The sequence below is a fragment of the Colobus angolensis genome, unplaced genomic scaffold (assembly GCF_000951035.1).
Source record: "Colobus angolensis palliatus isolate OR3802 unplaced genomic scaffold, Cang.pa_1.0 Scaffold21, whole genome shotgun sequence".
Lineage (NCBI taxonomy): Eukaryota > Metazoa > Chordata > Mammalia > Primates > Cercopithecidae > Colobus > Colobus angolensis.
The window spans coordinates 1,362,349-1,387,520 of record NW_012115266.1 but is presented as its reverse complement, the minus strand read 5'-3'; the positions used below and the strand labels follow the sequence as shown (position 1 = coordinate 1,387,520).

The following is a 25,172-nucleotide window of genomic DNA, read 5'->3' as shown; positions in this document are numbered from 1 at the left end:
AGGGACCCGAGGCCACCTGCTCTGAACCCCAGCCTTACAAAAGCCCTGCTGGAGACAGGTCCATTCCGATTACTCAGATGGAATTTGCTGTTCTCGTCCATCTGGTGGAATCTAGGCTGCGCCTCTCTTGAAGTCAGTTCCAAGTCCCAGCTGCGTCCCCGCCCCGCTCCCTTGGGCCCTGGGGTGGAGGGCTGCCAAGAACACCATTTGTCCAGCCCTGGGAGGGCCATGCTTGTTGTTCTCCCCGAGTTCCTGTTTTCTCTGGCTCGGGGGGCTGCTGCTTACAGACACGCTGCTCCAGTTAAACGGTCTACAGCAGGCATGCGTGGCTCCAAACCAGAACACAGAAACTTGGTCTCCCTGGAAAGCAGGAGTTTATTTTTACCCTTTTGTAAGCATTAACTGGGTAATCACGACAAACACGGAGCGATCTCAATGCTGTTGATCCGGAGGACAGTCTGCGGGGTCACAACGACTGAAAGGAAAGATGTCACAGGCTTGACCACAGACTCTGACTGTTGTCATCAGTCACTGCAGGGGCTCTGCACACAGCCCTCCCCAGCCGGCGCGGCCCTGGCAACGTCCCCTGCTGCACACGGCCGTGTTTATCGCCAGGTGTGCACTGACTGCCTTGCTAGCTTGTTCGTTCACTCTGTCGGCAGGTGCAGAGGCTGGGCGCCTCACCTCTCCTCCCGCGCTGTCTATGCTGTGACCTGTGGAGTGCGTGGAAGGATGGCCCCACCTGAGGGACCCTGAGGCTCCCTGGAAGTGTCAGAAGGTACACGAGAGGCTCCCCCACCCAGCTGACTCTAAGGTGACAGCCAATACCAGTATTCTGGGTATATTTAACTGTGCCCACTGTTGGTGGTTTAGGCCGGCAACTGCAGTTGTAACAAGAGCTGTGAGGGACAGACTTCTGCAGCCGCTCATCTGTGTGGCCCATGCCCTGTGGGTGCCATCCCTCAGGATGCCCACTGTGGGGCTGTCCTGAGTGCAGGCTGCTGGGACAGCCCTAGGCCTGCTGGCGGATTCACTGCTGCCTTGGGGGCAGGGCTAGGCGTCACGGGTTCACGCGTGGAGGGTGGAGGAGCAGGGGAGTGAGGCTGGGTCCTTTGGGTACCCCCTCTAGGATGAGGGTGGCAAGTGGGCGGTGGCGGCTGGAGAGAGACCTGCCTGGGCTTCCTCTGCTGAGACCCACGTGCCCCACCCCCTCCGTCTGCATGAGCCTGGGCAACCAGCACCGTGCAGCAGGGCCCGGCGATACCTTCTCCAACTTACTTCTTTTCTTCTTGAAGTTTTTCCTTTTCCTAAATCTCATAATGATTCTTGGCCATGATTCTGTCTTTTCAATGACTGTGGCTTCTACTCGAACAAGATCCTTCCTAGAAGGAAGAAAAATCGATAATAATGCACCTTTTGGATTATTTTTCAAATGCCTCAGGTGAGAATTTCTAAAATGAAGTTATACTTTCTCTTTTGTTGATTATAAAAGTAACACGCCCTCAATGGAAACATTTCGAAAACCATGAAAAAGGACCACAAAGAACAGTTCCGGGGGGTCTGAACAAATCTTAAGAGGACCACACTACCATGAAATAGCAAGAGACCAATCATTTGGCCTGGATGTTCTCATGGGCCTTAAATGTCCACTATTATTAAGTATAAATGCTGTGTTTGGTGTCAACAGAGAAGATGAACGCAACCCCCCACGTGGCCTAATTGCACTGTGACCACTGTCTTCACGTCCAGCCCTGGAGCCCCAGCAAAGCCCAGCACCTCACAGCCATTACCTGAGGAGTGGCTTGCCAAGCAGCGTGAAGTTGTCTGCCCCAACCAGCAGGACCTGAAAAAATTCAACAGCTGTGTTTAATCAGTGGCTCATTACAATGAGTAAGAGAACAGTCGCTAAAAACAGGTAGTGACGTGAACGCCACACAAAATGAGAAAGCCTGAAAACGTTGTGATATGAATTTCATCTGCTGTCTGATGATCTCTTTAATATTCCACAACCGGGTTGTGAGCCGACAAGTGGCAGCACTGCACAGCCACGGGACTGCCTGAGGGACACGCTCCAACCCTCAGAGGCAGGAGACGCACAATTTGATGATTACATACCATGGATATGCATCCAGATAGCTGCTGTAACCCTCATATTAACGGTGACTTCAAAAGCCCTTTCTATCGAAGCATAACACAGAGAGAAAAAGCACACATCATACCATCGTGTCTCTTGGCACAGTTCACAGTTCTGCTAATCTTGCAATGATTTAGGCTCAACTGTATTCTTCCAACGACTGCAAAATTCTCAAGAGCCAGGCAGCCATTCTCAATGCAGGGAAATCATGGCAGCAAGCGTGGCTGCAGATGAAGACACCTTTGCCTTCCAAATGCAATAGTCGGCTTTGTTTTTTGTTTCGAGACAGAGTCTCGCTCTGCTGCCCAGGCTGGAGTGCACTGGCGTGATCTTGGCTCACGGCAACCTCCGCCTCCCAGGTTCAAGCGATTCTCCTGCCTCAGCCCACTGAGTAGCTGGGACTACAGGTGCCCGCCACCAAGCCTGGCTAATTTTCTTGGTATTTTTATTAGGGACAGGGTTTCACCATGTTGGCCAGGCTGGTCTCAAACTGACCTCGGGTGATCCACCTGCCTCGGCCTCCCAAAGTGCTGGATTTACAGGCGTGAGCCACCACGCCCGGCCTACAGTGTTTTTATTAGATGTTGGAGATCATCTTAAACTTTACTGATAAGAAAAAATCCAATCATACTAAACTTAAATGTCTGGAGACTAAGTATATCATATAACAAACTCAGCGGACATGCATATTAGATAGAGACAAATAATAAAACAAGTATTTTTAGAGTTTGTCTCAGCATGACATGCTCACTCCCACTGGGTTTCCTGTTACAAAAAGCAATCTGCTTAGGAGGGGCTTTCTAGAATTTTCTGTTAATGTGAAATGTTTCAAATATGCAAAGGTCAGGCCGGGCGCGGTGGCTCACACCTGTAATCCCAGCACTTTGGGAGGCCGAGGCAGGTGGATCACGAGGTCAGGAGATCGAGACCATCCTGGCTAACACGGTGAAACCCATCTCTACTAAAAAAAATACAAAAAAAATTAGCCGGGCGCGGTGGCGGGCGCCTGTAGTCCCAGCTACTCGGGAGGCTGAGGCAGGAGAATGGCGGGAACCCGGGAGGCGGAGCTTGCAGTGAGCCGAGATTGCATCACTGCACTCCAGCCTGGGAGACAGAGCGAGGCTCTGTCTCAAAAAAATAAATAAATAAATAAAAAGCAAAGGTCTGCCTCCAGAGGAGTTTAAATTCATAAAGAAAATCATGTATCTTATATTAATAAGCATCCCAGAAAAATTACCTGTTGCAGAGGTAATTATAATTTTATAAAAAGAGTGGGCAGGCTGGGCACGGTGGCTCATGCCTGTAATCTCAGCATTTTGGGAGGCTGAGGCGGGTGGATCACCTGAGGTAGGGAGTTCAAGACCAGCCTGACCAACATGGAAAAACGCCATCTCTACTAAAAATACAAAATTAGCCGGGCGTGGTGGCGCATGCCTGTAATCCCAGCTACTAGGGAGGCTGAGGCAGGAGAATTGCTTGAACTCGGGAGGTGGAGGTTGCGGTGAGCTGAGACCACGCCATTGCACTCCAGCCTGGACAGTAAGAAAGAAACTCTTTCTCAAAATAAAGACAAGAAAAAAAAAAAAAAGAAAGAAAAAGAAAAGAGTAGGCAAAAACCAAACAGACGCTCCCAGCAAACAGAATTATAGCTGAAGGCTAGAAATGTCTAGCTAAATAAACAGACCAGCCAGGTGTGATGGCTCATGCCTATAATCCCAGCACTTTGGGAGGCTGAGGTGGGTGGATCACCTGAGGTCAGGAGTTCGAGACCAGCCTGACCAATATGGTGAAACCCCATCTCTACTAAAAATATAAAGATTAGCAAGGTGTGGTGGTGCACGCCTGTAATACTGGGTATTCGGGAGGCCAAGGCAGGAGAATTGCTTGAACCCAGAAGGCAGAGGTTGCAGTGAGCCAAGATCGTGCCACAGCACTCCAGCCTGGGTGACACAGTGAGATGCAGTCTGAAAAATAATAATAAACAGACAGATCAGGCAGTTTTTTTGAGACAGGGTCTCACTGTGTTGCCCAGGCTGGAGTGCAGTGGCCAATCACGGTTTACTGCAGCCTCAACTTCCCAGGCTCAAGTGATCCTCCTACTTCAGCCCCACAAATAGGTGGGACTACATGTGTGTGCCACCATGCCCAGCTAATTGTTTGGAATTTTAGTAGAGACGAGGTCTCTGAGGTCTCGCTATGTTGCCCAGGCTGGTCTTGAACCCCTGAGTTCAAGCAATCCTCCACCTTGGCCTCCCAATGTGGTGGGTCACCAGTGTGAGCCGCCATGCCTGGCCTAGACCATGCACTTTTGAATGGTCAGTGAGGTAAATTAGTACCCAGGGAAATGCCTGTCAACCAGTCTTTACTATTTAAAAACAGCAGCAGCTGTCAAAGCTAATGGCAGAGTAGTGTCTTAGCGGAAACTTAACAGTTTTTCCTCATTGACAGGGGCTAGAAAGTGTACTACATCCTTAGCCGGCATTTTTATTATCTCTGCAATCAAGCATTTTTCCCTGGGAATACATTAAGAAGACTGGAACACAATAAAGACATGTATCTGTCCTCAGCACTGTTTAATGTGCCGTCTCCCTTCCTCCAGGGAGCAGACCGGCCGGGCCAGGTGCCGCCCTCAGAGCAGCAGAGGCCTGCCCTGCCCTTGGACCCCAGCCCCGCCGTGGGCGGCCCCCACAGTCCCTTCTGGGCCTCAGCTTTGTTGTCCTCTACCTGAGACGGGGTCAGGGTGGGGGGTTCCTCCTCCGTGTGAGCTGGGGCGTGGGGATTGCACGCTTGGTGGCTGAGCCCCTGAATACCCAGAGAAGCTCGGCGGCCTCACCTTCTCCAGTCGGATTCTCTCTCCACACGCGAGGTCTAGTTCATTTCCAACTAAGATCAGGTCCTCAGAGGTCACCTTCCATTGGCGGCTGGCAAAGTGCACCACGGCGAAGAGCCGGCCATACTGCCCCGTGGCAATCAGCTCATTCACCCTCCTCACGACCTCTGCAGGGGAAGGCGGGGGCGGCCAGTCACCCTCACCCGCTCCCCCACGCACTGCAGTGTGATGTGCAGCTCCTGGCGGCAGGGCCCTAGGGTGGACGTGACAGCCAGCACCCCTCATGAGCACCTCACTGCTGGCGGCCCAGCCCCTGCCCCACCCCCTGCAGGCACAAGTGCAGGCACAGGGCCAATCTGCTGCTTCAGGAGCACGGGCACTGTGGCATATGGGGGCTTGCACAGACGGAAGCTCCCCAAGACTGCAGAGAACGCCCAGACCGCCTCCTGTGACTCCCTCGCCTAAGCACTCGGCATGCGTGCCTAGGTTTCTACAGCTCTAGGGCGGGCGAAACCCTCCACTTGGTTCATTCTCATGAGAACGAGGAGCCAGCAGACCAGGAGTGTGCAAACCCGAGAAGCCAAAGGAGAGGCCTTTGCAATGAGGAACCTCCCGCGCATCCCATCCCCATATCCCACCCCCAGGGCAGGACGTGGTCCCTCTGCCTGCCTGTGCCCACAGGGGCTCTGTACTCAGTTCCTGTTACTGCTGCTCGGACTCAGGTCACAGTCCCCTCTCTCCTGCACTGTTTACTCTGAACAAGCATTTAATGGGCACCGACCCCCCGGCCTGAGCGAGGGCGAGACACACAGAAGGGATGACAGAGTGCCTGCCCCGGAAACAGTCAACACCAGAAGCAGCAGCACCGACGACGGAACTCTCGGCGGGCTTGTTTCACTCGCACGGTATCTGAAACAGTATTTAACATATGAGAAGACTCCACTCGAGGATCTTGATGTCCAGCATTCTGGCGAGTGAAGATCATGGCAATAGTGGCTAATGATCCCTTCTCTTCTGACACGGGCTCCAGGTTGACACGAGTCCTGACACCCCTGCATGTTTCTCCAGCAGCCCGGGTGGCACCGGCTTCCAGTAATGGTGCTTAACTGTGCTAACTTGGGAGAGCTGTCTCTGCGCCCACCAACAGCGGGAGACGAGATGCAGCAGGGGCCCTGCCCTCACTTATGCCACCTGCCTGCAGTGTGGCAGGTGTTCAGGGAGCAGTTAATGAAAAACATCTGAAATTCGGGTGTTAACTGGTGAAAATGGACATGAGCGCGGGCACTGTGCTGTGTCTGGGAGCACCGGGAAATATGAAGCCGTCACTCGCTCTGCGGCCCGGTGACCACCTCTGTGGGTGACTGCAGCAGGGTCTGGGTGGTGCCCTCTAGCTCTGTCTCCTAGGGAAGTCTTACCTGCATGGCGTCTGGTCTCCTCAACTAGGTCTGGCAGAACAACTTCTGGCCAAGGTGGTGAACTCAGGGATGTTCTAGGAACATATCTGTAAAACGCATTTCACAGACAAATGTCATACACACTTGAAAAGGCAGCTCAAATCCTCTAAGAAATGGCCATGCACAAATGTTAGGAAGGGACCCCGGGCAACAAAAAGGCTCCCTCTTTAGGACAGGCCTCGCCCCTCTGGGGTAACCCCGAGGACAGGCTCCCTGTATCCTCTTAGAGCCACAGGGAACAATGGCTCATCATTCAATAATCAAAGCAGGAACTCTCAGCGTTCTGCAAAAGAGCCCCTGCTTGGGTACTTCTCAATGCTGGAAGGGTGCCCATCCAAGAATGCTGGGCTTGTGGTGTCTCGGGGCATGTTGCTCTTGGAGGCACAGGCTGAAATGCCCAGCCCTCCACTTTCCCCACAACCCGGGACACAGGGCCAGCAGCTCTCCCACCTCCCTTGGCATCTAGTGGCCCTGGAATGGCAGCTCCAATGACCCGTCACCACATCCTGCTCAAACAGGACCACAGCGTTCCCTGCTCCACCTCCACCTCCTCCTCCTCCCAGGTAGGTGCCTGCTCTTCCTTCACGCCCAGGTGAGTGCCAGGCAGCACTGGCTCGGAACCCCCAACAATTCTGTGTCCTGCTGTCTGCAACTGAGCAAACGGGAAAACAATCACCCGCCTGAAAGGCTGTTAGGATCAGAGGGCTACTGTTCACAGCCGGCCCCAGCACGGCCAGTGAGGGGCGGGTGTTAGGAGTGCTCAGTCCCAGCAGCTATAGCACTGCGGTCCCCAACCACCTCCCCTCCCAACCCTCAGGATGCCAAGCTTGCTGCAGGCAATGCCTTTTTTTTTTTTTTTTTGAGATGTAGTCTCTGTCACCCAGGCTAGAATGCAGTGGCGTGATCTCAGCTCACTGCAACCTCCGCCTCCAGGGTTCCAGCGATTCTCCTGCCTCAGTCTCCTGAGTAGCTGGGATTACAGGCACATGCCACCACGCCTGGCTAATTTTTGTATTTTTAGTAGAGATGGGGTTTCGCCACATTGGCCAGACTGGTCTCGAACTCCTGGCCTCAAGTGATCTGCCCACCTCGGCCTCCCAAAGTTCTGGGATTACAGGCATGAGCCACCGTGCCCAGCCCACCATCTTATTTCCTAACTCTCCCCTGTCTGCTCAGCCTCAGGCAGGTGAAGGGGAGAAGAAGGGAGGAAAGACAGGGGGGACCTAGATTCAAAGGGAGGTGGGAGCCTTTCTTTCTGCAGTCTACAAAGAGGGAGGGTGGGTAGATCCCAAGCCAAATTATTCAGAACTGGTTTTGAGCTTTTATGGCTGCTGCCATCGCAGAGTAAAAGTTCAGTCTTTCTACTCCAGGGTTGCATCAGGAGGAAGAAAACGACTTGCTCCATACGCAAAACACACTGGCCTGCACATCAAGGACCAGGTCTACCTGTCCTGTGGGCTGGCGCGCAGGACGGGCTCCACACGAATCTGGGAGAGGAATGAACATTTTCCCAGTGGGGTAGGGCTCGGAGCTCCTAGAAACGTGAACTCTGCGGTCTGTGGTTGGTCAATGACCTTGAGAGACAAGGAGGACATGGAAGGTGCTGCTTTCTACAAAATGTCTTTGACCTGTTTGATGTCTGGTCTCCCCACATGCGTCCAGCAGTGGCCAGTGTGAGAAGAACATGCTGGCAGGAAGGTGCTAACCTCTCACACAGGACACAGGGGAGTCAGCACAACCCACCTAGCCACATGCTCACTTACAACTTCTTCCTATGCTCAGAATGTTTCTCCACTTCCTCTGAGAAGCAAAAAAGGCTCCCGCCTCTCCCCACTGCAGAGGATCCCTGGAGTCCCAGCAGCAGTAACAGCAGCCAACATTTTATGAGTGCTGCCTGTATGCCAGGCACTGTTCTAAGCGCTTTAAATGTATACAATTACTTAATCCTCTCCAACACCCATGCAGATCGAAACGAACACTACTTCCATCTTGCAGAAGCTGGCGCCCCAGGATGTGAGGGGCAGCCGGAACTGCACGCCGGGGGGTCCCTACAGTAACTGCTATCCCTGCACTGCTCCGGTATCTCCCACCAGTGAGGGGGACTTTGTCAAATGTTTCCTGCAGTTTATAATACCTTAAAAATGTTTCTCAAGTATAAAATGTTAACACTGAATGTGCTTTTTCAAATAATGAGTTTCTCTTACAGACTCTGATACAACCTTCCTCATCATAACTCACTGAGTTAGGACTTCAAGCTCTTCCATGGAAAGCAAACACATACGGAATTTCTCTTTGGTCTCTTGCAGTTACGTCTTTATTTATTTTAAGGATCTGAGAAAAATACCGTCAAAAAAGTTAAAGCTGAAAGCGGTGATGCATGCCTATAATGATGCCAGCTACTCAGGAGGCTGAGGTGGGAGGGTCGCTTTAGGCCAGGAGTTCAAAACCAGTCTGGGAAACACAGTGAAATTCTGTCTCTTAAAAACAAAAGAGGAAATTTAAATATTATTGAGACCAAAAGGTAGGAAGTTTTGACTTCAGAAAGATGGTTCTACAGATGAAAGGAAAAGCGGCACCAAAACCCACATTTTGATATTACCCTGGTGGAAATGAAGTGCTCTGTGAATTGAACCTTCCAGAAGCAGACCAAAGGGAGGCTGAGGGAAGAAGAGAAACACAGATCATTACTATTAATACTACAAATGCAAATTGCCCTTTATGATGCTAAATGCACAACTGCTGTTCTGGTATGTGGTATAAACCACTGCATGACAGCCTGCCCACAGAAACACCTAGGTGAGCAAACGTACAAGAACATCACTTCCAGCTACTGGTTATATGTGTTGAGATCAGTTTGCCACACCGTCTACAAGCGCCTCAGACCAGAACCTCCCGCCCACTAACTCATGCCCTGACTAACTGCCCAGTAGGTTCAGACCCTGTTCTGTGTCCAAGTGTGGGCGCAGCCTCCAAGATGGCGCTGCTGAGCCCCGCCTCCTGCTGTTCTTACCCCATCGGCCCACTGGGAGTGGTCTGTGTGTCCGACAGCTTGTGACAGACGTGCTAGCACGTGGGTTCTGGGATTAGGTGATAACCAACTGAGACTTCCATCTTGGATGCCCGTGCTCACCCTCTCTGATCTCTGGCCTTAGGGCTGCCCTGCTGGGAGCAGCCCTACCTAGAGGTCCACGTGGCGGGGAAGTGGGCCTGTCGCCAACACCCACAGGAACGACAGGAATTGCAGGTGAATTCTCCAGCCGCTGGCGCAGCAGAGTCTTGAGATCACTACAGCCCCTGCAGACTCGCGTGCTGCAAGCTAAGACCCTGAGCCAGAACCAGCCACCTAAGCTGCTCCTGTCTTCTTGACTCTCAGAACTGGTGTGAGTTAATAAATGTTTTAAGCTGCTAAGTTGTGGGGTCATTTCTGATGTAACCGTAGATAAAGAATACCAGGAACACACCAGGGAACAAAGACATTCAGTCTACTGAGAAGACAGGGGCTCAAAATAAGTGCTTAGGTGTAAAAAGCAGAGAACAGTTTCTCAATAATCACTTTTAACTCAGCTATAATTTATACACCATAAAAACCACCCTTTTAAAGTTCACCCATTAGCACTGGCTCCCCATTTGCGTTTCCTCGGTTGCTTTCTCCTCTCCTCTCCCATTTGGGCTCCTGGGGCTCAACCCTTGGCCTTGACTTCTTTTCCGCCCATGGCCATTCCTCCGGTGACTGCATCTAGTCCGATGGATTTAAACGCCCCCAATGTGCTGGCGACTCCCAAGTTTACACCTCCAGCCAGGGCTTCTCTCCTGGATTTGCATGCCCACCTTCTATCTGCCTTAGCCACTCATGTCTGACGTGCACCTCACACCTCCAGAGGCTCCTCATTTCTTCCCATGCCTGCTTCTCTCACACTCCTCCCTCTCTCGTGAGGGCAGCTTCATCCTCCCAGTTGTTCAGGCCCCAAACCTCCATCAGTTTTGACCCTTCTCTCGCACACTACTCAGCCAACCCATTCAGCAAATCCATCTCACTATTCAAGACTTAGTAGGCTTCTGTACCTAATTTGCTTCTAGCTTTGTCTTCGGGTCCACAGGGAACAAACACTCTCCCACAGGATTTCCTTTAGATCGTCCTGGAGACTGTGACTGTGTACTTCCATCCTGTCTCCTTCGCTCACTCTTCAAGGCCTCAGCTGCTCACTGTTTCGGTCATCTTGTCTCTACTCCCTTCACTGTGTGTCTTTCTCTCTTAACGCGTAAGTCTATACTTGAACATAGCATTGGAGGGGTGGTTTTGTGTAGGTAGGTAGAATGAGTAAGCCCCACTGCTTTTGTAAAAACCTTCCTGCCTACTTAAATCTAAGTTTTATTATGGAAAATGTCAAGCATACAAAAATAAAGAGAACAGAATAGTGAACTCTCTCTCAATTATCCCTTTCCAGGTTCAACAGTTACCAACTCACGGCCAGTTTTGGCATCTACATTGCCTCTGGCCCAACTCTGATTATTATTACTTTCTTAATAGACTTTATTTTTTAGTCAGCTTTAGTTTCACACCAAAATTGAGTGGAAGGTACAGAGAGTTCCCATATGTCCCCTGTCCATGTGCCCATAGCTTCCTATCGACATCCCTCACCAGAGTGGTACAATCCTTACAATTGATGAACCTACATTGACACATCACTGTTATCCAAAGTCCATAGTTTACATTAGGGTTCGTCCTTGGTGGTGTACATTCTACGGATTTGGACAAACTTGTAATGGCATGTATCTACCATTATACCATACAGAATAGTTTCACGGCCCTAAAAATACTCTGAGCTCCACCTATTCATCCTTTTCTCCCCCAATCCCCTTACCCCCATCTATCTTTTTACTGTCTCCTTAGATTTGCCTTTTCCAGAATGTCAAAGGCTACAAGATGTAGCCTTTTCACATTGGCTTCTTTTACTTAGTAACATGTATGTAAGTTTCCTCCATCTCTCTTCATGACTCATTTCTTTTTATTGCTGAATAATATTCCACTGTATGCATGTGCTACAGTTTATGTAACCATTCATCTGAAGGACATCTGGGTTGCTTCTAAGTTTTGGGAATTATGGAACACTTCTTTTAATATCGGCCAATATAGAGTTAGATCCAGTTTTTCATTTTTGGGATCATGGTGAGACATGAGACCTAGGTTTAAAACATAAACACTCGTGTACAAAAATACACACTCCAACCATTTTCAGGCAGAGATTATTTATAGAGTTTTTAACGAATATAACCCTTTTGGAGCCTTGTATCAGCCCAGTGCCTTAAATACGGCTGTTTCTTTTGCTGAATGAGTTCAGATTAGGTGAGGATATCCATCATCATTTTTCAGACCGGCTTGCAGCCTGGGTGCAGTGGTTCAAGCACAGGCTTTGGAGCCGAAATGACTGCGCCTGAAGCACTCTTCCTCCACTTCCCCGCTGTGTGACCCTGGGCACGTTACCTAGCTCCTCTGAGCCTCACTCTGCTCCCCCATAACATAGAAGCTATACCAAAGTTCAAGGGCTATTGTCAGTATTCAGGCTACTAACTGAAGGAATCAGAATCTGAACCCGGGTTTCCCCTAAGGGGGGAGACCACTCCTCATATTGTCTTATGCCAATTTCTGCCTCCAAAGAAAGAAGAAGTAAAAACTAAAAGGCAGAAATGAAATCCACAGGCAGACAGCAAGGCACCGCACCCTGGGCCTGGTAGTTAAAGATCGACCCCTGACCTAATTGGTTCTGTTATCTGTAGATTACAGACATTGTACAGAAATGTACTGTGAAAATCCCTATCTTGTTTTGTTTCGATCTAATTACCGGTGCATGCAGCCCCCAGTCACGTACCCCCTGCTTGCTAAATCAATCACGACCCCCTAAACCCCTTCCTTCTTTATTTCTGTGTCTGAGGCTCGTCCTGCTACACCCCGACTCCAAAACCCGTGCTATATTCACCACAAATGCGATCAACACACAAGGCACCAGGTCGGACCCAGGCACATACGTGGCGAGACCGTAGGGAGCAGCGCTCGCTCTGCGTCCTCCCTTCCCCCCATATCCCAGGTCTCACCTGCTCCGGGCCCCGAAGGTCTCAGGATGCTGCGGCTGCACGCGGACACCAGCCGCCCTAAGGTGACCGTCAAGGGGGATGCTGCCATGGCGGCCGCCATCTTCCCACAGCCTCTGCCGGAAACGGAAATGACGTGAATCGCGTGCGTAACTCACGGGCCCGGCGGGGAACCCAGGTCGTGCTGTAACACCTGCCGCGCTGTAACACCGGCCCGGCGCGTAAGCGGGACGTCGGCGGCTCGGGGCCCAGGCCGGCGGCGGCAATGGCCTCGGCAGCTGTGGAGAGCTTCGTGACCAGGCAGCTGGACCTGCTGGAGCTCGAGAGAGACGCGGAGGTGGAGGAGCGCAGGTACGGGCGGCCGCCGGCGCCGCTCCCTCGCGGTTGGTCCAGCCGTGCCCCGGGCAGGGTCTCGAGGGGCTCGGCCTCACAGCCTAGGGCGGGAATTTCGTCTCCGACCCCTGGAGTCCGGGTCAGGGACCGTCCGTCCCCTGCTTGGCCACCTCCCGAGTCGTCAGTCTCATCACCTCCCGGGCAGCGCGTTCCGTTTTGGGCCTGAGGAGAAGCACTTTCATTTCTCAACCTGAGACCCCCCCAAGCTAACACTCCTGGGCCCTGGCCCCGACCCCAGTTCCACCTGCAGCGGGTTGGCGGCCCTTTCCCTTATTCATTCAGTCAACATGGTTTGCGCCCCTTCTGGGCCAGGCCCCGCAGCATGAGTCAGGTGCACTGGCTGCCCCCGATCCGGCCAACGGCGGGCTGGGCATGAGCACAGCCCCTTCCCCTCCAGCGCGTCCAGGGCCGGCTGCGTGCGTGTGGCGGGGAAAGAGCCTGGAGGAGGAACGCCCTTCCCTGGGGAGGGTCAAGGTGGATTCAGGAGGAGGTGGTGCCTGAAGGAAAATTGGAGTTAAGCCGGTGGATGCGGAGTGGGGTGGGGAGCCAGGTGGGAGCCTGGCTTGTTTCCGAATGGGACTATTTATTTGTCCAAAACAATCAGAGCTAACATTTATATACTTTCCATGCGTTAATTCCTTTACACCTCATCCCATGCCAACCCTACAAGATAGGTTTTTTATTTTTTAGACAGTCTCGCTCTGTCACCCAGGCTGGAGTGCAGTGGCACAGTCTCGGCTCACTGCACCCTCCACCTCCCGGGTTCAAGCGATTCTCCTGCCCCAGCCTCCTGAGTAGCTGGGACTACAGGCACGCACCACCACGCCCGGCTAATTTTTTTGTATTTTTAGTAGAGACGGATTTCACCATGTTGGCCAGGATGGTCTTGATCTCCTGACCTTGTGGTCTGCCCGCCTTGGTCTCCCAAAGTGTTGGGATTACGGGTGCTAGCCACCGCGTCTGGCCACGGTGTAGGTTTCTATTACTATCACTTTCCATCTAAGGAGATGGAGACAGAGAGGGGTTAAGTAACTTGCCCCAGGGTGACACACTATAGCCTGATTTGCTGTCAGGCAGTCTACTTCCAGAGTTTGCAGTCAGCCATCCGTCGGTAGGATTTGTCTGAGATGCTTTTGATCATGGCAATAGAGAACTTTTGCAGTTATGTTGACTTTATTAGAATCCCAGCTGCTTCATTGATGGCTGTGTGACTTTGCGGGTTCTTTCTCTGAGCCTTTCTTACTTCAACTGTAAAACTGGGATGATTCCCGCCTCACAGCCTTGCTCTGAGAATGAAACGATCCCCTGTCAGTCAGGTGCTCAGCACAGTGTCAAGGACAGAGTCAGCCCCCATGGCAGTGGCTCTTTCTGAGCATGCTGAGCAGACTGGCAGGGTGAGCCTGGGAAGGGCCTGGCTAAGGAGCTGGCCTTCTCTTCTGTGTGTGGAGGATGGGCCATCAGCGGGGTTAAGCAGGTGAGGGAGGCGAGTAGATTTGCATTTTAGGAGGATCTCTCGGGTCCCCTGCTTTTGATTGGACCTGGAGAGGCCAAAGGTAAGGTAGTTGAGAGGTTCCGTGTAGTCCAGGTGAGCAGTGATGTGAATTTGAACCGGGGCTGTGGCGGCCAGGATGAGAGGCAGAGAAGTCCAGGTAGCAATGGGAGGGGCCTGATAGGACTTAGTGACAGATGGGAGTAGAGAGGGGAATGCTGATTGAAGGATCTGTCTCAGGTAACTGGGAGAAGGGTTGCGGCATTAACTACCCTAGGGGGATGTAGGAGGAATGGGATTGGGAGCGGGGCAGATTCAGAGTTCCATTGGGACATATTTAGTGCCCGTGAGTAGATCTTTTTCTATGTCTCTTTCCCTTTTACTTTTTCGGGTGGGTGGAAGTAAAAATTGGTAAAAATCCTGAAGCATCAATACCGGGTATCTTCCAGGTCCTGGCAGGAGAACATCTCTCTGAAAGAGCTCCAGAGCCGAGGCGTGTGTTTGCTGAAGCTACAGATATCCAGCCAGCGCACTGGGCTGTATGGACGGCTGCTGGTCACCTTTGAGCCCAGGCGATGCGGGTCTGTGGCAGCTCTTCCCAGTAACAGCTTTACTTCTGGTGTGTGCGTATTGACCTAGACAGACATTGAAATTTACTGGCATTCAGACCACGAATTGTACCCTCATAAAGACTGAATTGCAATGACCAGTTGGAGAATAAAGCATTGCAATGAAGAGCTCTTAATCAGAAGTCCAACAATTGATGTGGGTTTTAGTTGTCTAGATCAGCATTGTCCAAAACGGTAGCCATTAGCCATACGTGGTCACCAAATGTTTGAAGTGTGGCTCGTGATTGCTGTAGATACAGAATACACACCAGATTTGGAAGATTATGTTAAAAAACAATTGGGATTATCTTGAGTAGTTTTTCTGAATACTGATTATATGCTGAAATAATAGTTTTCGTATATTGGGTTAAATAAAATATATTGTTATTAAAATAATTTACCCATTTCTGTCTTTTTTTTTTTTTCTTTTGAGACAGAGTTTCACTCTTGTTGCCCAGTCTGGAGTGCAGTGGCATGATCTCAGCTCACTGCAACCACCGCCTCCCAGGTTCAAGTGATTCTCCTGCCTCAGCCTCCCGAATAGCTGGGATTAGAGGCGCGCGCCACCTCGCCTGGCTAATTTTGTATTTTTAGTAGAGATGGGGTTTCTCCGTGTTGGGTCAGGCTACTCTCGAACTCCCAACCTCAGGTGATCTGCCTGCCTTGGCCTCCCAAAGTGCTGGGATTATAGACGTGAGCCACTGCACCCAGTCTCCTTAAAATTTTTTAATATGGCTACTAGAAAAGTTAAAACTACACGTGACTGGGTGCCTGTAATCCTAGCACTCTGGGAGGCCAAGGTGGGTGGATCGCTTGATCTCAGGAGTTCAAGACCAGTCTGGGCAACATGACAAAACCCCATCTCTGCAAAAAATAGAAAAATTAGGCAGACGTGGTGGTATGCGCCTGTAGTCCCTGCTACTTGACGGGCTGAGGCAGGAGGATCGCTTGAACCTGGGAGGTTGAGGTTGCAGTGAGCTGAGACCACGCCACAGCACTCTAGCTTGGAGGCAAAGTGAGACCCTGTCTTAAAACAGAACAAAACAAAAAACGAAAACAAGAAAAAACTACAGCTGGTTTTTTCAGTATGTGTCCAGCTGGTAAACATGCAGTATGTGTACTTCTGTATTCCCAGCCCTTTCTTGTGCCAAGCATGCTTTGGCTAAACTTGTGCCAGCCTGGTTGGAAAGGAGGGGCAGTTAGAAGAAACTTCTTAACCACACCCCTGGGACGTTTGTGTTAGACAACCACAACCCTGGAAGCCTGGAGGAAGCAGTGATGCCAGGGCTGTACTTTTTACTATGAAAGTGCCTCTGCCTTGTTTTGGTGGTGACAGAGTTTTAAATTTCGTATTTTGATTCCATAGACTTTTGCCCAACAATTACTGGAATACCTACTGGATTTAGAGATGAGATGAGGGTATTGAGAGAGGAGAGGGCCAGGAGGGGAACCTGCAGGTTGGAGTCAGACCTGAGCAGAGTTTGATTTTTTTTTTTTCTTTTTTTTTTTTTTTGAGACAGAGTCTCACTCTGTCGCCCAGGCCAGAGTGCAGTCATGCAATCTTGACTCACTGCAGCCTCCACCTCCTGGATGCAAGTGATTCTCCTGCATCAGCCACCCGAGTAGCTGGGACTGCAGGCGCTTGCCACCACGCCTGGCTAATTTTTGTATTTTTTTAGTAGAGATAGGGTTTCACTATATTGGCCATGCTGGTCTGGAACTCCTGACCTTGTGATCTGCCTGCCTCTGCCTCCCAAAGTGCTGGGATTACAGGCATGAGCCACTGCGCCCGGCTGAGTTTGAGATCTTACGCTTACTTGTTATGTGACCTAGAGTTAGTTATTCACCTTCCAAAGACTGGGAACAGCAATACCTTGTAGCTTTGCCATCAGGATCGAAGGTGTGTGCAGGTGGTTTGAAAACTCTGAAATGCAAAGGTAAAAATATGTATTTATTCAGTAAGTGTGGAGTGTATGACCTAAGAGGTTAATAATAGTTCATAAACAGTAAGTCAGAAGAAGCAGCGTTTGTATAGAAAAGTAGCAAGCTGAAATTTTGGTTGTTGATAAAGCTGTCGATCAGACTCAGGTAGAGTGGTTATCTGTTCCTTTTCTAAGGAGCAGTCTTAAGTCTCAGTAGCTCAGAAATAGACATCCAGAAATGTGGGGTTCTATATAAGGCGGCTTGTGGAAAAGTTGCAGTAGGGATGGGATCCTCTGTCTGGGCCCGTAGTGGCCCCTGTGCACAGAGCCTCTGTCCCGCGAGCTTGTTGCCACCTACTCTTTGTAAAGTTAGGAAAGGAAACATGATTCGAAGTACAGATGAAACTCAGTCTCTAGATTTCAGACATGGGGAATACATGGAGTGTAAACAGATGTGGGTGACCCGTGCTTTTATCTCGGAGTGGATTCTGTTTCAGTTCTTACTGCCTATGTTCTGAGTGATTAAAATCTGAGTCAAGCTGGCTTAAGCAAGAAGGGAATGCATCAGTTGTTGTAACTTAAAGGCTGACTTCGGGACCCAGAGGAGCGTGCCAGGACTTAGTTTCTCTCCATTTCTTGACTCTGCTGTCTTCTGAGTTTTTGGGTTTTTTTTGTTTTTTCCTTCTTAGACTCCAAGTCTTGCTCTGCTGCCCAGGCTGAGTGCAGTGGCGCAATCTTGACTCACTGCAGCCTTGAACCCCTGGGCTCAAGTGATCCTCCTGCCTCAGTGTCCTGAGTAGCTGGGATTACAGGTGGGAGCCTCTGTGCCTGGCTTGGGTTGATTTTTGTCTCAGGTGCCTCGTGGTAGCAGTTCTAGCCCCTCATCCTCTCAGGTCTCCGGTCTCGCTGGAGAGACTGAGTATCTCTATCCAGATGGCCAAGCACAAGTCTCAATACATCTCAGGCCTCTGACTTGGCCATATGCGCATCCCTGAAGCAGTCACTGTGGCCAGGGGGCATGTGAAGCACTGAATGGCTGAAGCATGGATCAGGGGAAACCCCGTGACTCACCTGACAGATGGGAGACACAAGACACTTGTCATAGACAGCAGGAAGTGCTGTGCTGCGTGGCCATTTTTGCATGGAATGTTCTTTTCCAGATGTGCCTGTGGCCCCTGCTTCTTTCCATGGCCACCCTGCTCCCCACAGAGGCCCTTCCTGCACAATCTTTCTGGAATAGTGTCCTCATCCCTCTCCATCCCCTTCCTGTGCTTGATTTTTCCTTAGAGCACTTAGCGCCGATCTAGATACCTATGTTTGTTCTTTCTCTCCTCCCTGACATGAGGGCAGGGACTGTCCTTACTCGTAGCACTCACCAGAGCCAAAACAGTGCTTGGTACACAGTAGGCACTTTAAATATTTTCCTGAGTGTCTTGCTTGGTTTGAATAGTTCATTGATATCAAGTCAAGTTTCTTATATGATTTCGGTGTTAAACTTTTTTTTTTTTTAACTGTTACTGATTGCATTTACTAAAGAAAGTAACAAAGATAAAATATTTGAAGTATGCTGGATTTTATTACATAAAATGGTATTGAACCTTTCCCCAGTGTCTTGCCTGAGTCTTTGTGTTTTGCAGGTGATATAGTGGGCCTGTACGATGCTGCTAATGAGGGCAGTCAGCTGGCCACCGGGATCCTGACCCGGGTCACCCAGAAGTCGGTCACGGTGGCCTTTGATGAGTCCCACGATTTCCAGTTGAGCTTGGACCGAGAGAATTCCTACAGACTGTTGAAACTTGCCAATGATGTCACTTACAGGCGACTGAAAAAGTAAGTGGATGTGACTGGAAATCCTAAGTACCATCTTCCTTCAACATAGCTAACTCATTCCTGCCGTGCCTGTTGCACAAAAGAGAGCAACAGGTCCTGGTGTGGGTGTGGCCCTCTTGTGAGTCGGCGGCACCTTTGGGGCAGAGGCTCAGCCACTGAATTGCTGGTGTTCTAATTTTCGTTTTCTCCCTCGGCAGAGCTCTGATTGCTCTAAAGAAGTATCATTCTGGCCCAGCCTCCTCACTCATAGAAGTGCTCTTTGGCAGATCTGCTCCCAGTCCTGCCAGTGAAATACGTAAGAACTTTTGAGTTTTCTTTTTTGGTTGAAATCACTACCGTAAGTATAGAGAACAGTGCAACCTTGGGCCGTTTTAATAAGAGTTTGAGAAAGTATGACTAGAAGAAATCTCCCTGAACATCTTTGTAGAAATGTCTTGGAAGGCCTTGTATGAACTGGGCTGTCCTCCTTGTACTCAGTCCTAATGAAGTAGCTCATTCCATTGAGGTTTTTTATTTATTTATATTTTTTTGAGATGAAGGCTTGCTCTGTCACCCAGAGTGGAGGGCAGTGTTGCCATCTTGGCTGACTGCAACCTCCGCCTCCCAGGTTCAAGTGACTCTCCTGCCTCAGCCTCCCAAGTAGTTGGGAGTACAGGCACCCACCATCATGCCTGGCTAATTTTTGTATTTTTTAGTAGAGGTGAGGTTTCACCATGTTGGTCAGGCTGGTCTTGAACTCCTGACCTCAGGTGATCTACCTGCCTTGGCCTCCCAAAGTGCTGGGATTACAGGTGTGAGCCACCGTGCCCGGTCTGTGCACTTTTTATGTCCTTCGCTGTTCTTGGAGAATGTCATTTTTGAGAGGAGTTTATTGTCCCATCCAGTTACTGCCCATGATTTGGCAGATTAATGGGAGTAATGGACTTGGCCCGTTTGTAAAGCAGTGGCTTTGGCCAAGCCTCAGGCAGGGGTTTCCCCACAGCTATTTTCTATCATACTGTGCTAGGCAAGCCAGTGTTGTGTTAGCTTCAAACACGCAGGACTACTTCTAGTGCTCTTTCAGTGTGCAGTCCCTCAAGATGTCTTATTTTGTAAATACTCATTTTCTTTCTGCATTTTCCTTTGGAAATTCTAAATGCACTCCCATTTCAATAACGCTTTATTTCTATGAAATATTTACTGAAGGGCTTCTTTGCGTCAGAAACTGAATTAGAAATGTATGTACTGTGTCTTAGGGACTCTGGAATAGCCTGGCTGTAGCATGGGAACATGGAGTTCGATGGCTTATTACTAGCGCCACACCCTGCTGTCCTCCATGTTGGCTTCAGTCTCACAAGTCAGGGTCAGTAAACACCCTTTGCTTATGAGCTGCTCCTCATCCAATAGGTGTCTGTGTGGTGGGCACCATGTAGCAAATGCCGCGGCTGCAGGGCTGAGCACAACAGCACCTGCTCTCAAGAGCACAGCATAAGCAGCAGGTCTTGGCCGGGCGCGGTGGCTCACGCCTGTAATCCCAGCACTCTGGGAGGCTGAGGTGGGTGGATAATGAGGTCAGGAGATCGAGACCATCCTGGCTAACACGGTGAAACCCTGTCACTACTGACAATACAAAAAATTAGCTGGGTGTGGTGGCGCTCACCTGTAGTCTCAGCCACTCGGGAGGCTGAGGCAGGAGAATCACTTGAACCCGGCAGGCGGAGGTTGCAGTGAGCTGAGATCTTACCATAGCACTCCAGCCTGGGTGACAGAGCGAGACTCCGTCTCAAAAAAAAAAAAGCAGGTTTTTAGTCTTGGTTGTGGAAGATTCAGAATAGAAACACGATCCTAGAATTTGTTAATCATTTTTTTTGTCATTTGTCTCTTTATCATTTTATGGGCACTTAAAAGAGGGATATGTTAGACACGGATATGCTCTAGGAAACATTTCCTTCATTCCTGTTACTCTAGAGCAGGGGTTGGCAAACTTTTCCCATAAAGGGATGGACTGTGAATGTTTAGACTTTGTGGGCCATGTCATAGCAGCAGCCAGCTGTAGATGGTATGTAAATGAGTGGGCGTGGCTGTGCTCCAGTGAAACTGACCAAAACAGGCAGCCGACTGGATGTGGCCCACCGTTTGCCGATCCCTGTTCGAGGAGAAACCTTCTGAAAATAAAGCGGACTTAATTTGGTGTTGATTGGATTGCCCCTGGGGAGGTCCAATACGTTCCTGACAGGCATCACTCATCCCCGGGGGCGCTCACTCTGTGAGGAGGAACGCTCACAGAGCTGCCCAGAGCTCCTGAGTCTCACACTGCTTGCCTTCCACAGATGCGCTGACATTCTTCAACACCTCCTTGGACGCCTCCCAGAAAGAAGCGGTTTCATTTGCACTGTCGCAGAAAGAACTTGCCATAATCCACGGACCTCCTGGCACTGGGAAAACCACGACTGTGGTTGAGATAATTCTTCAAGCTGTGAAACAAGGCTTAAAGGTGGGCAGTGCACGCCACTTCCCTGTCAGAGCCCATCAGCTCCTGGTCTGTTGTGTTCCGTGGGTGCTCAGCGGCCTTCTGGCCTCAGTTCTGGTAGGACGGGTCGGGAACATTACTGAGCATTTATTGACGGAGCGTTGGCCTGGCCCTGTTTGGTTTCCAGCAGCCCCGTGACTCTTGGGGAGCACGCGCAGGCACCGCAGCCCGGGTTGTTGAGAAAGGCTCCTGGAGCCCTCCGAGGCGTGGCAGCCTTAGTGTCGGCCAGGCCCTGGCCCGGGGTTTATTTGCTCACCATGCTTGCTGTGCTCGTGCTCCTCTGTGTGCAGGCCCATACAGGGGCCTGGAGTTGGCCCAGTCTGTGCCCGTGAGGAACTCAGCGTCTGGTTGAGGTGTTAACGGCTAATCAGATAGTCTGGTTAATGGATATGATGCACATGTCCAGTGCACAGGTGACTGATTTTCTGAGATGTGGAATATAATACTGAACATTATTATTCACTTACATTTTTAATTTATTTTTATTTTTATTTTTTTGAGACAGAGTCTCACTCTGTCACCCAGGCTGGAGTGTGGAGTGCAGTGGCGGGATCTTGGCTCCCTGCAACCTCCACCTTCCGGGTTCAAGTGATTCTCCTACCTCAGCCTCTCGAGTAGCTGGGATTATAGGTGTGCACCACCATGCCTGGCTAATTTTTGTATTTTTAGTAGAGATGGAGTTTCACCACCTTGGCCAGTCTGGTCTCAAACTCCTGACTTCAGGTGATCTGCCTGCCTCGGCCTCCCGAAGTGCTGCAATTACAGGCATGAGCCGCCGTACCCGGCCCAGTTACATTTTTAATGACTGAGAAAGGATCTTTTATCATCATCTGCCTCAGCTTGAGTCATTATGGATCTTGGCACATGGAGAGCTTTTTGAAAAACCTTTCTGGTTTATAAAAATGTTGGATAATGATGAGAATTGGAATAATGGCCAGTTTTGTAGGTGGACGTTCACTGGGTGCCGCCTACCACCAGGCATCCTTCTGAGCACCCTTTTAATCCTCACTGAAACCTTGTGCCAAGGCAGGTGGTTAGTGGCCCCAGTGTGTAGACGAGGAGGCTGGGCGCGGTGGCTCGTGCCTGTATTCTCGGCACTTTGGGAGGCCGAGGTGGGTGGGACACCTGAGGTCAGGAGTTCAAGACCAGCCTCGCTAACATGGTGAAACCCCGTCTCTACTAAAAATACAAAATAATTAGCTGGGCGTGGTAGCAGTCACCTGTAATCCCAGCTACTCAGGAGGCTGAGACTGGAGAATCTCTTGAACCCAGGGAGGCGGAGGTTGCAGTGAGCTGAGATCACACCATTGTACTCCAGCCTGGGCAACAAGAGCGAAACTCCATCTCCAAAAAAAAAAAGATGAGGAAACTGAGAAACAAGGTCAAGGTCAACTGCCAGCACTCAAAGTGCAGAGCCAGCAGTGGAACTTGGGCAGAGCTGCAGAGAAGCCTGCCACTTGGTTAAAAGATTATGTCCAACGGGCCGGGCCGGGCGCAGTGGCTCACGCCTGTAATCCCAGCACTTTGGGAGGCCGAGGCGGGCAGATCACGAGGTCAGGAGATCGAGACCATCCTGGCTAACACGGTGAAACCCCATCTCTACTAAAAATACAAAAAATTGGCTGGGCGTGGTGGCAGGCGCCTGTAGTCCCAGCTACTCGGGAGGCTAAGGCAGGAGAATGACATGAACCTGGGAGGCTGAGCTTGCAGTGAGCCAAGATCATGCCACTGCACTCCAGCCTGGGCGACAGAGCGAGACTCCGTCTCCAAAAAAAAAAAAAAAAAAAAAAAGATTATGTCCAGTGGTTTTCCTGTGAGTGAGTGTCTTTGCACATGTTTGAAAACTGGTAAGAAAAGATGACTTATTGGAAGGGAGCAGATTGGTGGTTTTAATTGGGTGCTGACTATTCACTAAAAGTGAGCCAAGACACACCTGTGTGCTTGCTTCTGTGGAGATGTGCCTTGGGAGGTGATGCCAGGCATAGGGAGTGGGTGTCTGAGCCTCCTTCCTGAGCTGCTGTTTGTCTTGAGCTTAAGGGTCTGTAGGGACTCTCTGCCTCCTCTGCTGGTTGCCACCTACTCTTTTTTTTTCTCCCCCAGAGGTGGGGTCTCATTATGTTGTCAAGGGTGGTCTTGAACTCCTGACCTCACGCCTTGGCCTCCCAAAGTGCTAGGATTACAGGCACGAGCCACCGCACCTGGCCAGCATCTCACTTTTAATAGTGGAGCTGTGGCCAGGTGCGGTGGCTCATGTCTGTTATCCTAGCACTTTGGGAGGCCAAGGCGGGAGGATCACTTGAAGCCAGGAGTTTGAGGTCAGCCTGGGCAACATAGCAAGACCCATTCTCTACAAAAAATAGAAAAAATTAGCTGGGCATGGTGATACATGCCTACAGTCTTAGCTACTTGGGAGGCTGAGCCAGGAAGATAGCTTGAGCCCAGGAAGTCACGAAGCACCAGGAGCGTGGTCTAGGTCTTGCTGCTCGCCACACAGAAAGCCAGTTACTGAGGATGAGTATTGCCAAGGAAGAGGCTTTAATCAGATGGTGCAGCCGAGGAGATGGGAACCTATCCTCAAACCCATCTCCCTGACGGACTAAAACTAGGGGTTTATATAGCAGGGAAGAAATGTAGCAATGTGTAAAAAACAGGAACTAGGGAGGGCAAGGAGGGACCTGTAGTGGTCTGGTGATTTTCAGATCTTTGATACTTTTTTGAGAGGCCTAAATGTCCTTTTCTGAGGAAGGAACTCACATAAATAAGTTTGAAGCTTTAACAGCAGATGGTCAATTTCACTTGATCCAAAAACAACTGTCTGGGACTTTTGAGGCGATTTCTCCATGATCCTGCCACTGCACTCCAGCCTGGGCCATACAGCAAGACCTTGTCTCAAAAAAAAGAAAAGAAAAGAAAAAAGAAAGAAAGAAAAATATAGTGGAGGTTCAGGAGACAACTCTGAGTCCATCTGAAACGGGAAGTTCCCTTGTCCCCCTCGCAGGAGTGGCTCGCTTCTTCAGTGCCTGGCTGCTCAGACCTCTGGGGAAGCATACAGACGGGCAGGCTGTGGGGCTCCGACCTCACGGCAGCGTCTGGGGTGGATGTTTACAGCCCTGTGTGTTCCAGGGTGCTCTCTCAGTTTGCCGTCTGTGGGCGGCTCATGTTAACCAGCTCAATTAGATCCCCTTCCTTATCACAAGGACAGAGGGCTTTCTGTATCCCGGGTTCTTGCCTTGGCGTCCCGGAAGAATCGGATCACTCGTGGGTTTGGAAAATGAGTGCAAGGTTTGATTGAGTGCACGTGTGTGCCTGCCCTGCCCTTCTCTCTACCTTTAAGGCTTGTTGTTGTTGTAGTGTCAATGTCAGTGGTTTAATTACAAAGTAAATGACCAAATCCTAACTTGCGGTTCCCAGGTTCTGTGCTGCGCCCCCTCCAACATCGCCGTGGACAATCTGGTGGAGCGCCTGGCTCTGTGTAAGCAGCGGATCCTGCGCCTGGGGCACCCCGCCCGCCTCCTGGAGTCCATTCAGCAGCACTCCCTGGATGCGGTTGTAGCGCGGAGCGACAGCGCCCAGATTGTTGCCGACATCAGGAAGGACATCGACCAGGTCTTTGTAGGTGTCATGGCCAGTGTCCGCGTGAGGTGTGGGCTTCTGATCCGCAGTCTTTTGAAGGAGCAGATGTATCTACATTCCTCTTGCTCTTCTCTTGCTTCCGTCGATTCCTTTAATAATTTAAAAAATAGGGCTGCCTTTTTTGTTTTTTTTTTGAGACGGAGTTTTGCTCTCATTGCCCAGGCTGGAGTGCAGTGGTACAGTCTCGGCTCACTGCGACCTCCGCCTCCCAGGTTCAAGCGATTCTCCTGCCTCAGCCTCCCAAGTAGCTGGGACTACAGGTGCACGTCACCATGCCTGGCTA

General features: G+C 50.6%; 2 protein-coding genes across 5 annotated transcripts in view; one reads left to right on the top strand and one right to left on the bottom strand.

Annotated features, from left to right (window-relative positions):
* Positions 1–355: 355 nt before the first annotated feature.
* On the bottom strand, positions 356–12,629 carry MRPL21 (mitochondrial ribosomal protein L21). Of its 4 annotated transcripts, none has more exons than XM_011942314.1 (7): positions 12,509–12,629; positions 9,018–9,075; positions 6,380–6,465; positions 4,968–5,131; positions 1,791–1,843; positions 1,279–1,382; positions 356–475 (listed from the first exon to the last, which is right to left on the bottom strand). In XM_011942314.1, exons 1-7 carry the CDS (start codon positions 12,606–12,608, stop codon positions 411–413), a joined length of 630 nt encoding a protein of 209 aa, XP_011797704.1. In that variant the 5' UTR covers positions 12,609–12,629; the 3' UTR covers positions 356–410. The 4 variants fall into 4 exon arrangements, with proteins under 4 accessions (XP_011797704.1, XP_011797705.1, XP_011797702.1 ...); XM_011942315.1 differs by having other exon boundaries at positions 9,051–9,075; positions 12,509–12,599; XM_011942312.1 differs by lacking the exon at positions 356–475 and having other exon boundaries at positions 675–1,382; positions 12,509–12,627.
* A 14-nt stretch (positions 12,630–12,643) lies between these two features.
* Positions 12,644–25,172, top strand: part of IGHMBP2 (immunoglobulin mu binding protein 2) — a 33,616-nt gene continuing 21,087 nt past the window's right edge. Inside the window, exons 1-6 of the mRNA XM_011942310.1 lie at positions 12,644–12,856; positions 14,837–15,006; positions 18,555–18,747; positions 18,945–19,042; positions 21,057–21,220; positions 24,668–24,868. Coding sequence (XP_011797700.1) covers positions 12,771–12,856; positions 14,837–15,006; positions 18,555–18,747; positions 18,945–19,042; positions 21,057–21,220; positions 24,668–24,868 — 912 coding nt within the window. The 5' untranslated portion in view covers positions 12,644–12,770. The remainder of the gene's footprint in view (positions 12,857–14,836; positions 15,007–18,554; positions 18,748–18,944; positions 19,043–21,056; positions 21,221–24,667; positions 24,869–25,172) is intronic.